The sequence below is a fragment of the Physcomitrium patens genome, chromosome 12, assembly GCF_059467195.1.
Source record: "Physcomitrium patens ecotype Gransden chromosome 12, ASM5946719v1, whole genome shotgun sequence".
Lineage (NCBI taxonomy): Eukaryota > Viridiplantae > Streptophyta > Bryopsida > Funariales > Funariaceae > Physcomitrium > Physcomitrium patens.
Window position 1 is genome coordinate 3,961,999 of NC_143421.1, and position 14,616 is coordinate 3,976,614.

General features: G+C 34.7%; 1 protein-coding gene and 1 long non-coding RNA gene across 5 annotated transcripts; one reads left to right on the forward strand and one right to left on the reverse strand.

The window, feature by feature from the left end:
• The first annotated feature begins 5,382 nt into the window (after nucleotides 1-5,382).
• LOC112289643 (glutamate receptor 3.6) lies at nucleotides 5,383-11,895 on the forward strand. 4 transcript variants are annotated; one of them, XM_090254635.1, is made up of 11 exons: nucleotides 5,383-5,677; nucleotides 5,928-6,160; nucleotides 6,861-7,050; nucleotides 7,558-7,761; nucleotides 7,991-8,856; nucleotides 8,980-9,270; nucleotides 9,464-9,744; nucleotides 9,937-9,968; nucleotides 10,144-10,547; nucleotides 10,709-10,990; nucleotides 11,159-11,895. In XM_090254635.1, the coding sequence occupies exons 4-11, from the start codon at nucleotides 7,635-7,637 to the stop codon at nucleotides 11,534-11,536; spliced, it is 2,661 nt and encodes an 886-aa protein (XP_090110761.1). In that variant the 5' UTR covers nucleotides 5,383-5,677; nucleotides 5,928-6,160; nucleotides 6,861-7,050; nucleotides 7,558-7,634; the 3' UTR covers nucleotides 11,537-11,895. The 4 variants fall into 4 exon arrangements, 3 of the variants coding, with proteins under 3 accessions (XP_090110761.1, XP_073393986.1, XP_024390787.1); XM_073537885.2 differs by lacking the exons at nucleotides 5,383-5,677; nucleotides 5,928-6,160 and adding an exon at nucleotides 6,175-6,345; XM_024535019.3 differs by lacking the exons at nucleotides 5,383-5,677; nucleotides 5,928-6,160 and having other exon boundaries at nucleotides 6,500-7,050.
• Nucleotides 11,868-12,328, reverse strand: LOC149988003 (uncharacterized). Its single transcript, XR_016505711.1, has 2 exons — nucleotides 12,196-12,328; nucleotides 11,868-12,058 (listed from the first exon to the last, which is right to left on the reverse strand). It is a non-coding gene; the product is annotated as an uncharacterized LOC149988003 (long non-coding RNA).
• Between the last annotated feature and the right edge of the window lie 2,288 nt (nucleotides 12,329-14,616).

The window sequence follows — 14,616 nt, forward strand, 5'->3', positions numbered from 1 at the left end:
CTTGGTCAAGAATATATATAGAAGCAAGAATAAAAAAAAATTCACTCTTATTAATATTTTTTTAGTCTTTATTCTTGTTTCAAGACTTTTTAGACTTTTTGTCTTAGGTAATAGCCATTTTAGTTTAATACTATATCATCTTTGAGTGGTTTTTTAGTATTTTTGAGTGGCACAAGAGTGTATTGACATTTAGTTCTTTGAGGTTTATGTCCTTGATAATTGGACATCTTTTAATGTATTTAAAATCTTTCAATCCATAATAGTTTAGACTATTTTAAGATCCATTATAAAGCCATGATTTACAATAATGTATCCTAAGAAGTTAACTTAAGTTGTGTAAAATACACATTTTTTTGCCTTAACATATAATTATATATTTTTAAATTTTTTTAATATACAAAAAAATATGAAGTTTATATTTTTATGATTTTAGAATAGATTAAGATATTATTTAAATAAAAATTAATAAAATTATCTAAAAAATATTTTTAAATATAATTTATTAGATATTAAAAATTAATTAAAACACTTGTAAATTCAAAAGATATGATATAATATTCAAAATATTCATACATGGTTCAAAATGTACTAATTCATTCATCTCTTTCTTTAATGCATATTGAGTTGTATGATCTTTATAGATCTATTTTTGTATAGATCTTAACTTAATTCAATTGATTAAGAAGTCTCAATATTAATGCTGATTTAAAATATTTTTTGAATTCTTTTTACCATAAAAAATGGATGTGGCATAAATAACAAAAAGTGACTTTTTTTTGTAGTATATTCAAAAGTTATTATATCTACCAATAAAGATTTGGTTGTATTAGACTTATGAATTTATACTTGGATAACATAAGCTTTAATTATGCTATAGAAAAAATCAAGGTTACAAAAAATCTAGTCTATTTAAAAATTATACTTCTTTAGCCATAATAAATCTAAAAATAAATAAATAAAAAGAAGATCTAATAATATTAAATATTTTAAAGCTATTTTGACCATTAATTGCTATATACAAATGAATTTTTTTTTGAATTAAATCTCTAAAATACAACAAATAATTATTTATAATTTCTATATGTATAGACTTAGTTTTTTTATAATAAATATTTCTTTTTAGAATTAAAAAAATTATTAATTAAACAATTCAAGACTCCTAAATCTAACAAAGAAAAGGCGTTGTAATTTTAAGACCAAAAAAAACATATATTATAAAACAATATGAGGGATCTAAAGAGAGAATAGGACCAATACTAGATATTGTACAAAATTCCAATTGTATAATTTCTATTATACCTGAAAAAAATTATTTTCTAATACATCATCTTTGCTAGCAATTATATTCTTTATTTTTTATTTTCTTTTTTATTTAGATATTATTAATTAATGTCCTTAGGTTCTCCATAATATAAGTACAATCCTTCTTAACAATATTAAATCTTTTGTCATTCAATAAAAAACTTAAATGTATTATATTGATTTGTATAGGTTTAGGTATTGATAAATAAGTTTCTAAAGATTTAGAAGTTATTGTCATAACTTCATTTGTTCTTTCCCAACCAAATCTTTATTTTTTAAATCTTTCAAAAATTTGATTCTCACACATAGTTATTTGAGCAATAAATTTCTCCAAATGACGTGCTCTTGATATTCTTAATAATAAATCTTTGATATTACTTTTTAATCCATATTAAAATTAATTAATAAATTTTTTATCATTCCAATCCACATTGTAAGCAAGATTTTGAAATTCAATAGCATATATGTAGGTAAATGTGATCTTTATTGTAAAGATATAAGTTTAATCTTTGATATATATTTTATTTCCAAATATAATTATTAATACTTCCAAAAATAAATTTAAGTCATATAAGAGTCATGAATCTTTTTTCTATCAAAGATACAAATCAAGAGAAAATACTTACAAATATGAGTGTGCATATAAATCTAACTTGAGTAAATCTATCAAAATATTTAGAAGAATGTAATCTTAGATAGAGCTTGATTTATTATAAAAATATTTAAAATTTTTATCTTCTTCCATTAAACTTCTTTGGCATATGAATCCTTATCTTTGTCATATGAAAAATAACAAAACTTCTCAAATTTAATTATAAAGTTGATTTATTTGTTTCTCTAAACAACATATTTTTTTGGCATGTATATTTGATTCTATTATTGACTTCATTGATACACATAGAAATAGTATATTTAGGATTGATATTAGTCATACATAATATTTACATCTAAAAAATATTTATATGTTTATAAAGATTTCTCATAGTAGAAAATATATTCTTACTATTGTCAAGTGTAGCATCTATAAATTTTCTTTCTATCTCTATAATAAACAATCTTAAAAAATCCATAAGTCAATTTAGAATAGAGTGATTTACAATCTTTAATATCAAATAAAATTTCTACAATGATGGATAATCTATTGATTTTTTAAAAAAAAAATCAATGTTAAAAAATCAATATTATTTTAAAGATAAGTAGTTTGCAATCTTAAAATACAACAAATAAAATATAGTAATGTATTCAATCCTAAAAAAATAAGAATAGAAAATTAGCACTCTTGTCATATTGTCATGGATATGAATTATAAAAACTACATAATTAATACACTCTTGTGTTAATACAAAAGAATAGATTGTCACTCAAAGATAATATAATATTAGAACTAGAATGGTTATTATCAAAGACAAGAAGCATAGAAACTCTTATAACAAGATTAAGAAAAAAAAAAGATATTGACAAGAATGAAGAAGACTTTATTCTTACTTCTATGTATATTATTTAATTAGAAGATATATTATAATGTTTTGTACAACTTCTACCACATGTCTAACTTACAAAACATGTTTCAATTCGGCACTATATAGCAAAATTCTACCATAAGTAGCCAACATGTGCAACATGTGGCCAACTTATTGGCCAAGTTTTTAACCTATCAATCACGTATAGACATGTATAAAGTCAAATTTGTGTCTATAAAGCTTCTAAGAAGCTTTTTCATAAGATATTATCAAATTTACTTACTTCTATTTATTTCTACTTAATTCCTCTGAATTTAAATAAATATATATGTCCATAAAAAAATTACACTAAATCCGAAAATATAACAAATATTGTGATGGCCTAATTTAATTAGTTGTTATTTATTCTAAATTAGATTGCACTTTGTTAGAATTTATTTTATATTTTTATGGCATCAAATTCTATAATTATAAATTGAAAGTCCTATAGTAATAATTGAGCATGTAAATGAATATTTTAAAATTGTATGTAGTTATTTTTATTTTTTTATCTATAATTTTATTTTTAATACATATTTTATTTAATGTTCACCTCTTAATTTACATTGCTTGCATTATATTTGAATATCTCAAATACTTATGTAAGTAAAAATTTTATATAACTAATAATGCTAATAAAATATTTTTTTCAATCTACAAATACTTTTATATTAAAAAATGATAAGTTCTTACAAATTAAATTATTAAAATTCTTCTCTTAATATAAGTTTAAACTTTATAACAAATATAATGTAAATAAATAAGTATATTTTATTGGACAAAGATAGAAAAACAAATTTATGTTAAAATTTTTCAAAAATCATTCATAAAGCACATTTTTCAATACAAGTCTTTCTTCACGTTATAATTTAAAATTTAATGTGCCATAAGAATTGAGCCAAAAAAATAGATTCCTACAAATATATGAAGTCTTATTTAATCTAAGCTTTAAATAACTATCTAAGAAAATCATAGTTAGGATTATGATTCTAAAACTACATTTATCCATGCAATAGCATATTGGCTATAGTTTAAAAGATGAGACATGATCTTTAGACACTATCTCATATAAGAAATCTATATATGTGTATAAAATTTTAAATAAAAATAATTAAAAATTCAAATATTATTATTATATAAAATATTTAAAAAATAAAATAAATATTTGTTTTAAAATAGTATGTTAAATTAATTTTTATTTTTTTTCTAAAATATTTATTAAATGAAAATTTAATTTTTGAAAAAAGAATCACTTTAAGATTATTGAGTTTATTATAGAAATTTTTATATTAAATTAAAATAAGATTTTGATAATAATAATTATATATTTTAATTGTTTTTATGAATATTATATAATTTAATGATATATATAAAATTTGATAAAATAAATGAAAAATGAAAAATGAAAAAAATAAATTTAGAACACATTTTTGAAGCCATACATATGATTCAATAATTAAATTTAATAATGAATTCAAGATTTGTAAAAATATTCAAAGAAATCTACAAGTTTTATAATAATGTATTTTAGTTCATTTTTATGAAGATCAAAACTTTAAATGAATTTATTTTTTATTTATTTATTTATTTATAAATAATTTATAAATAAAGAAAGAAAAAAGAATACGTTGTGTTTTAAGAATAAAATTTGAAATATATATATTTTTCTAATATTGCCAAATAATTATTTTAAATAGAGTATGTTCATAATTTTCTACTAGAAGATGTATGCCAGGAATGACAAATACAACTTGATTAATTTGGATGATTAAGAATGCATGAATAAAAATCATGTACTACCTTAATTCTAGGGTGCTAAAGATCACTTTATTTGGATTTATTAGCTCAAAGTTATGGGACCCATACACAGTATTAATAAAAACATGAAGACAAAAATAATAGAATCAAATTCATATTGATAAAGACAAATTAGTAAAGACAAAAATCATAGAATCGAATTCATTTTAGCCAAATGTTTTATCGACAAAAGCTGTCTTTTTTACTTTTTGGTAGAAAGAAGAAAATAAATCACATAATCATTTACAGAAATTATAGATAATCATCATCGTCTTACCTATTTTATATGTAGCTACAGCAAGTGAGACATTGGTCACACAAAATAATAATAATAATAAATAATGAATAAAATTAATTTTAAAAAATATATAAATATCTTAATCATTTTAGTATAAATTTTGTAGAGAAGCTTAATTTCTTTGTGACTAATTATTGATTCTTATTTACAAGGAAAATCCATGAAATTACGTAAATATATTTCGTCCAAAACAATACGATAATTAGATTGAAAATTGCAATTGAAATGTAAATTGAAGTAAAAGAATCTTTAGAGCTTGATTTGAAATATACATTACTCTTTTTGACACAAGTCAACGAGGAATATTAGAAAAAGAACAAACAAAGTGTCAGAATGAAGAAAGTGAAACAAAATACACGTTCTCTTACAAGCTAAAAAGTATGTTTCACGGCAGTCCTAGTACTTTTAAAGTTCTTGTAACTTTTAAAGCTCGTTTCTGTGAGCTTCTGATTCGAAGGAACGCGGCCTGCAAGTGGGATTCGGCATGCGACGCCGCTCCTTTGCCGCATTTCGAAGTGCGAGCTGATGACCATCGGCGTGTGTATCGTGTGTAATTTGGGTGGTCGTCGGGGCCACCAAACGACCACGGATTTGTGGAATTGCAGCGGAGGATCGGTGAAGAAAGAAGCGATGGGACAGGATTTTGTAGACGCTGGCAATGATGGGACGAAGTGAGGGGAGTTGCGGCGTGGATTAGCAGCTGCGTGAACATTGTGCCAATTCTACCAGCTCATACCTCCCCAATTGATTCCTCATATTGACCCTGCGCAATTCGGATTTGGTACAATCCTCGTCTATCTTTTCTCTGCTGACGACTTTCTGGCTATTTTTGTCTGTGTACAAGTTAGGCAAATGCTGCAGTCAACTAGGGGAGAGTTGTTGGTTGATTTGATCTGTGGTCGCAACTAGATCATTGGGTTCAGGACAGTGTCGAATCTAAATTGTTGTCAGAGATTCGGCATTTCTTTGATGTCATTTTGATGTTCGGTGCGCATTGGTGGCTGAAAGATGGCCACGTTCTTGTCGTGTAGAGGGGGCAACATCTGGCATTTGAAATTCAAGCTTCGCCGACAGATGCGAATCTTAGGCTGGCGGTGGGGCAGCAAAATCCACGTGAACAGAAACAGCTGGGAGTGGTGCAACTTGCATCATACATTAAACCCTAAAGTTTCAAAGTTCCCTGGGAAAGGGTCGCAAACAAGAGTAACGAGGCTACAAATCTTGGATGGCATCATTTTAGCCTCATAATCCAGGTTTTGCTGAGGTATTAACCTACTTGTAGCTTAGAATCCTATAAAGCAGTGGATTCTTTTTTTTAAGTACCCGCATAGCATTTTCAGGAAACAAACATAGCGGACATTGCGACCCTGAAAGATAGCTGACGGCTAAACCTGGGATCAGCTCGAGGCAATGAGGAGGCAAACCATGTTTACACACTTGCAGCAAATGGTCCGTGTTTCCATCGTCCATGAGTACCTGTATCGATAATGATAAAGATTGTGAAAAGCTTGCATAGATGCTGATAAAAAGAAGTCCTACCCATTATTGTAGGAGCTATCAAAGTTGTCCTGTACGGAGAACGGCATGAAATATCACAAGCTGCTTGCGTATTAGGAGCAGTGGCACTGTGCATGTGCCACACGTTTTTCTTGGATTATCACTGCTACAATTGATCACAGAATTGTTTTCGGAGGAAAGAAGCAGTGTTTGGGAGACGACAGTAGCGCAACTGAATCGTGGGGTTCGACGTTCTGTGCTAGTTCCTGATGAGCGATTTCAGTAATTGGTGTAGAATAGAGTGTGCTCGCGTTCGGAAGCTCGCTTAGCGGGCTGTTGTGCAGCTCGCGACGGTGATATAATTAGGTTTAGAAGTAAACAGTACCAAGGAAAGTATGTGGGAGATATGGCGGGTGCTGTTGGCAATGCAGCTGATGGCTGTCAGGTGCTGGTTTGCTGATGCGCAGCCCGTTAGCCCTCCAGCGACAATACGCATCGGAGCGCTGCTTGCCTACAATTCTACCATTGGAAAGGCTGTCAGGCCGGCTTTGGAGCTGGCCGTGAGAGACATCAACAACTCTTCGCTCTTGGGAGATTCGCAGTTGGTGCTACATCTGGGCAACTCGAATTGCAGCGCTTTCCAAGGAGCGGCAACTGGTAAGCATGTTCCCTTGCTTAGATCACTATCATACTCTTCCTGCTCTCATCTTTGCTTTTATTTCCTCTTCCAAGTTCTGCAGCTGGAAATGCGCGATTTTTGAAACAGTACGTGTGACTCGGTTGCATTTCTGTGCATGCCCCTAATTCGTCCAACTTTACGACTGTCACATGTTCCCTACTCGTTCAGACTATTCTGCTTAATTTCGGGGTTTTTTTTGCGCTCTCTGACGATACAGATCTATTTCTCATGAAAGTTGCTTCATTTTCGCCGTTGTACACTAGTCTTTCTTTTAAGAAGCTTCTTCTCTTCCAGAAGTTCATTTCATTCATTTTGAACGTGACAATTCTGATTGTTTCCTTGGCCATTCCTTAACGCCTTCGTTGACGGCTATTCACTATACAGCTACTCAATAGACTCTCAGTGTATCCTCCCTTGGTTAAAACAATCCATTTCAATTTGGTTCAAAGCTGTGACTATGTTTTTTGTGGTATCGTGGAGTGCAGCGTCGAACTTGTTAAAGGATGAAGTGGTGGCCATTTTGGGTCCTCAGACTTCAGTGGTGTCACACTTCGTGTCGCATATGGCCACTGTTACGCAAGTGCCATTGGTGTCTTTCTCTGCCACTGATCCCTCTCTGTCCGAAGAGCAGTATTTCTACTTCGTACGTGTCACTCATTCTGATGATGTGCAGATGCAGGCCATCGCAGGTATCACAATATTCTGCATCTCCCTCAAACTCATGAACATTCATGTAGAGCGATAAAAAAGTTAAAAATTAACTTAAAAAACAAAACAAAACAAAACAAAATCTCAATCACGATTGTCTGAAAGTACTGCTTAGGTCACAAAGTCTTTCGTTGATTAGTATTATATTTGGAAATGAGTCTCTCTTGAGTAATAGTTAGCGACTAATGACTGTTTTGTTTTGGAACATAGGCATCATACAGCATTATGGGTGGAGAGAGGTAACTGCATTGTACATTGACGACGACTTTGGGAACAATGGTATCAACTCGCTGTTGGATGCGTTGCAATCGATGGGACCCAACACTGTGCGCAAATCAAACCTGAGCCCTACAATTACGAGCGAAGAGATAAGCACATTGCTAACCAAATTATCAGAGATGGAGTCGCGGGTGTTCGTTGTGCACGTGGAGCCCAAACTCGGTAGGGAACTATTTATCATGGCACAGCGGCTCCAGATGATGAGTCAAGGGTACGTGTGGATTGTTACAGAGGCCATGACGAGCGTTATGAATGATTTGAGCACGGACCCCAAATTTTCGCAGGCACTCCAGGGAGTTATAGGAACTCGAAGCCATATTCCTGGCTCATCTCTACTGCAGGATTACAAAGACAGATGGGTAGAGTTACATGGGAATGACAGCTCTGTTGGACCAGCTCAGATGAACAACGTGTATGCATGGTATGCGTATGATGCGATGTGGACGGTTGCAAATGGCATTAGAATTTTTCTGGATGCAGGTGGAGCCACCACGTTTGTCGATCCCCCTGCTCGTCCGAGCGATGCCGGAGGGGAATCCGAGCTCGCAAGTCTGAAGGTGTTTCGAGATGGCAAGCTGTTGCTGGACAGTATACTTGACCAACAGTTCACGGGTCTCACGGGTCCTGTGCAGCTGGATGAACGAAATGATTTGATGGGGTCGTCCTTTGACGTTGTGAATATGGTGGGGGAGGGATTGAGGGTGGTGGGATACTGGTCCAATGCCACAGGGTGCTTGCCATTCGCTCCAGCACTGAATACCACATCAATGCTTAACGAGAATTCTTCCCAATCACAGGTAAATTCATCGAATTCTAGCAGTTCTGAAATCTATCTGAACTTGGATCATGTCACGACCTACTCAGCATTTTGAGTTCGACTTGTGGAAACTAAGGCAGCGATGAAATTGGCTTGAATGCAGTTGCAAACTGTGATTTGGCCTGGTGGTGGGGTGGACGTGCCGAAGGGCTGGGTTGTTCCTAAAATTGGACGACCTCTTGTGATTGGGGTGCCTAACAGAGTCGGCTACAAAGAATTCGTAGAGTCATCTGTGGATTCCAACAACCGGACTGCATTTCGTGGGTTTTGCATTGATGTGTTTCAACAAGCCCTATCAAATTTACCCTACGCCGTTTCTTACTACTTCACCTCATTTGGTGATGGAAATTCTACTCCCAGTTATGATGCACTCGTTGACGAGATTGCTGAGAAGGTAAAACTAATCTCTAACGCTTGTTCGAGTATCGCCATGTGCAGGCTTAGAATAATTTATTGCACGTGCTGGGGTGTTGGTTAGCAGATTTGTTAGGATGTATAACCGTGTGTATCGATCAAAGAATGAAACAAATTTGCAGTGTATTCTGCATTTTCCAGTGAGGTGACGATTGTGTAGATGGTATGAGCAGAAATTTGACGCTGTGGTAGGAGATGTCACGATCACCACGAAGCGGTCCATGTCAGTGGACTTCACCCAACCATTCACAACATCGGGATTGGTGGTCGTAGTTCCCGTCAAGCAAAGCAATGCCAACTATGCATGGGCCTTCCTACGTCCTTTCACGCCTCTCATGTGGCTGACCACCGGTGCCTTTTTCTTCTTCACGGGTCTAGTAGTGTGGTTTTTGGAGCACAAGAAGAATCGAGATTTTCGGGGCCGCCCAAAGAAGCAGGTCGTCACCACATTATGGTTTGTCCCCTTTCCCTGTCTTATCACCCCGCTTGGACATGTCTGCACTCACCATTTGCTAAGGATCTCATGCACCCAAGTCCTTCTGATTATTTTTTCTATGAAATCTCTTGCCTATTTATTTTTCTTCATTTTTTCTTCATTCTGTGTAATACCTTTGTACTAATCGTAGTCTCGTCGCAATCCATGCAGGTTCGTATTTATGACTCTCTTCTTTTCTCAAAGTAAGAACCCTACATTGATACCTGCCCATCATTTATATGATACTTTCACATTTTTGAGGGATTTACAGAAGTTGAAGCATATGAGGTTGGGTCACGAGAACGGTAACAGCTGTGGCACTTGTGGTAGGACAGAAGGTTGAGGATTAATGGGGATGGGATGGGGGTGGGGTGACAGATGAGAGAGTGAACAGCACTCTGGGTAGGGCTGTTCTCGTCATATGGTTGTTTGTGGTGCTCATCATCATCAGCTCGTATACAGCTTCCCTGACCTCCTTCCTCACTGTACAACAGCTGTTGCCTACCATTCAGGGTATTTCCAGCTTGGTCAGCAGTAACGTCCCCATAGGCTACCAGACTGGTTCCTTTGTGCGGGACTACCTGCTGCAGCTCAATGTCGCTCCAGATCGCCTTGTAGCTCTCAACACTCTGGACGAGTATACAGCCGCCTTGACTAAGGGTGCCGGCCGTGGAGGTGTTGGCGCAATTGTAGATGAACTCCCCTACGTTCAATCTTTTCTGTCGACTGAGTGCGCTTTTACCATTGCGGGGCAAGAGTTCACCAAGAGTGGCTGGGGCTTCGTATGTAATTGTCCATAATTCTCTCATTCACTTCATATATATACTTTCTCTTGATGTGCAAATGATAAAGAAACCTCGATGTTACGGAGCTGTTGTCGAAGAGCAGGATGAGATGATGATGATGATTGTCTCTGACTTGATGATGTTTTAACCTTTTCCAGGCGTTCCCCAAGGGCTCACAGTTGGCCATTGATTTCTCCACTGCAATTTTAAAATTAGCGGAAAATGGAGAATTGCAACGCATTCACGACTTGTGGGTGAATACCAATACTTGTTCAAATCGCAATGTTCAAACCGACTCCATGGAGCTGGGCGTGAATACTTTCTGGGGTCTGTTCCTCATTACTGGTCTTGCCTCTCTCTTCTGTTGCCTTGTGTACTGGACGCGCATGATAATCAGGCACCGCCGGGTATTTCGTGAACGAAAGCTGGATGGCTCCGAGGTTAGTGATATTTAACTTTTTTGATTCTTATTTTTGCGCTCATAGTAATGTTCGTTATTTTCAGTAATGGTTCTTCTTTAAAATAAACTATTTATCATTATTATTATTATTATTACCTTATCTTTGTTAAGTTATTTGACCCGGTATGTGTCGTCCCTGACAATGCAGAGGCAAATGTCGCGTTTAGAAGCAAGCAAGAGCTTTATGAAGTCCCTGGTAACTTTCATAGAGGAGGAGGAAACCCCTACCAAAAGAATACGCTCCTCCCAGCGCAGGAAGAAAAGTAAGGAATGGCTCTCCTCTCCTGAGCAAATCAGTCCTTCGTCAAGCATGCCCAACGACTCCAAACGAGTGTCTAGATCCCCCGAACGCAGTAACGACGGCTCGGTTTCCAAGAAATTGGAGATTCAATCAACAATGGTTGTCTCCGAAAATGGTACAATGCCTCCTGAACACAACGAGTCTCCTGCCACTGATGCTACAAGAGATATACGCGAGGAGCAAGACTCTCCCAACTATCACCAAACAGTAAGTCAGCCTACTTGAGTCCATAAACTTAGAGTTTCAGGCTCTGAGAATTTATGTCCATTTTCACATGGGCCAACTTGTACATCGTTCAGTTGCTAATTACTTGTTCATTAGGCGTCAAATTTGTGCGTTTTGGATCAGAAGATCCTTTTAATGTAGTTGTTTACAGATAGTGAGTTTTTTCCTCTTTAGCTGGTAAGAGGACTATTCCGTAAACAAGAGTGTAAAGGATGTTTTACAGTGGAAGTGGAGTTACACTTTTTATTACAAGCTCGTAACTCCACCTGACCTGAGTAAACTTACAAGGCTAAGTGAGACACTTCGTTATAAAAACAAGTGGTGTCCTGCATATGGACATGACGAAGTCTGTTGAAGCATGAATGGGACTCCAGGTTAAGCATTGGCCCCTTTACATCCGAATGCCACATGCAACATTGAGTAATATGCAAGAAGAACTTGTAACCTTTGATATAAATCCTGACGCGTGGAAATGTTTTAGTCACTATCTTTGCGGAAAAGCCCCGGGAAATTATGTATGATCTGGCACAGAGAGTGTGTAGCGCATGGAATTAGAACCCAACTTGCCGCAGTAGAGCGTGGCTGGACGTTATTCTATTTTGCATCACATCTGACATTCAAACTTCAAGCTGGATCTATTAAAAATAGCTGTCAATCACCTTGGAATATGCATCGACTCCACGTTACAACAACTCGAAAACGCACAGTTATACTTCGTCAAACACCCATCCCGAAAAGACACTCAATTGCGGGACTAAGCACAGGGTTCCCGTAGAATGTGCTAAATCATCGGTGAAAACCACAAACTCTAAAAACCTGGAGATGAGCTCATTTTCTTCAATCTCGTGAAAAAATAAAAATAAAAAAAACAAAACAAAACGAAAACAAAAACTATACAAAATAAAAACATTTCACTTCCACAATCCAATCATATTTACTTTCACCTCTTTGTTCTGGGAATAATAAGGCATCTCACATGCAAAGTGGATGCTTTGTCCGGAAGATGTGTAACCATATCCTAAATCACTGAACATGGTTATAAACACACGATCATCCAACATGAATTCCACTGCTAGTCGAGGACTTCGCCGAAAATGGGTGCAATCCGTTTCACCGAGAACTCATGAAACAGACTTTAGAACTGCACCGAAAATTGGATTAAGTCAGAAGTAGATACAGGTCCCCTCAGTGAAGAGACTTATTCTCGAAGGCCAATCAAAGGCGCTTCTTTACTCGCAGCTGAAGTTGGAGTTTGCTGCTGCTACTACAGACCTTTTGACGTTTGACCAGGTCCTCTCAGTCACTGATTTATTGCCAGAGTCTCTGGGTCCCATCCAGCCAATTTAAGATCTTGGCCTCCATGAGCACTTGCTTGTTGGTCAATTATCATTTATTTATTTATATATATATATATATATATATATATATATGTGTGTATGTGAATGTATGTATGTTAATATATATATATATATATATATGTGTGTGAATGTATGTATTTTAATATATATATATATGTGTGTGTGAATGTATGTATGTTATATATATATATATATATATATATATATAGACAGATTGGTAGATAGAGACTTTAGGTTGAGAGCTAAATTAGGTTAAAACTCAAAATTCAAACTATGGTAGTTGCAAGTAATGTTTTGAAACTTTGTTGAAGTGGTATTTATCAGCTTCAGAATCTTTGTTCTCTTTGAATATTTCTTCTGTTGTACAGTTGAAATTATGTTGTTTATTTTGTGTGAAAGAATATAAGCTTGAAACTATACCGTCTCAGCATTATGCAAGTTACGGTTATGAAGGTTAATACACCTTGAGTGAAGGAAAGGGTTTTGCATGCTTTCATAGTTTACATTCATTTGTCATGTGTTGAAAATGCTTTGAGCAGTAAAGCACCTGTAAAAAGATTTTTTGTGAATTGTGCAGCACCTTATATTGGTTATATTTTTTAGTGTAATGAAGTGTAAAAATACATTTGCAATGATAAATTTAATGTACCGTGATATATATATATATATACATCTGTGATTTTACATATGCACATTGTAATACAGATGCCAAAAACTGTAGAATAAACTAAACCATCCTACTATCCCATTTTTGTAAAGCTGAAAATAAATAATCAGATATTTGAATAACTAAAAGCATGACAGCTCCCTCAATGAACGTCATTGCTTTTACAAAATATTTTTCAAATTATTGAAATATCAACATACATACCTGCATATATGCATACATATATCATCAAAAAGAAATTATGTTAACATAAATCATCAAAAAAAAGAAACGTAAGAGTTTCACAATTAGACATTAAAATAATGAAACAGTCATGAAAAACACGCTGGCACATCATTTGCAGAATCACACACACATAGCTACAAATTCTTTAGGGGCTTTTCACAAACCCAACTTTTCACAACATTCCACACAACCAAACCGTCGATACTTTCGCAAACCATCGGAGGCACTTGACTCATCAACACACCTTATTTAAAAAGGACCCATAATTCCCCCTCATCAAAAACCTAACAAGAAAAACAAAAAAACACGAAACATGACATGTAACACATTGACAAAATACATGACAAACAATAAAAAAATCATTGGAATAAACACATGCGCTGGTAGTGATCAACCACCCATGCCATGCGTTGGAAAGGGGGAAGAAGAGGAAGCAGAAGCAGCAGCAGCAGAAGAATTGCACAATCCAGAACCTCGTGGGGGCACGCTATGGAAACCCTAAAAAGCAGGGAAGAAGGAAGAGATGGAGGAACACTCACTCACTCACTCACTCACTCACATCGCTGAGGCAACACACACACACTGGCACAGAGAAGAGAAATGAATGAGCTTCTGTGTGGAGATCACAACACAATAGCTAGTGCGCACATACACACACATTCTCACACACATACACCCACAAAGACACACAGACACACATACAGACAGACATACAGACAGACACTGAGAGACAGTCTGGAGCTCCACTTCCATTACACACACCGCGTGCTTCAGTGAATGAGGATTTGCTGCGTGGGACGCACACTTGGGAATATTAGTCGGTCTAGAAT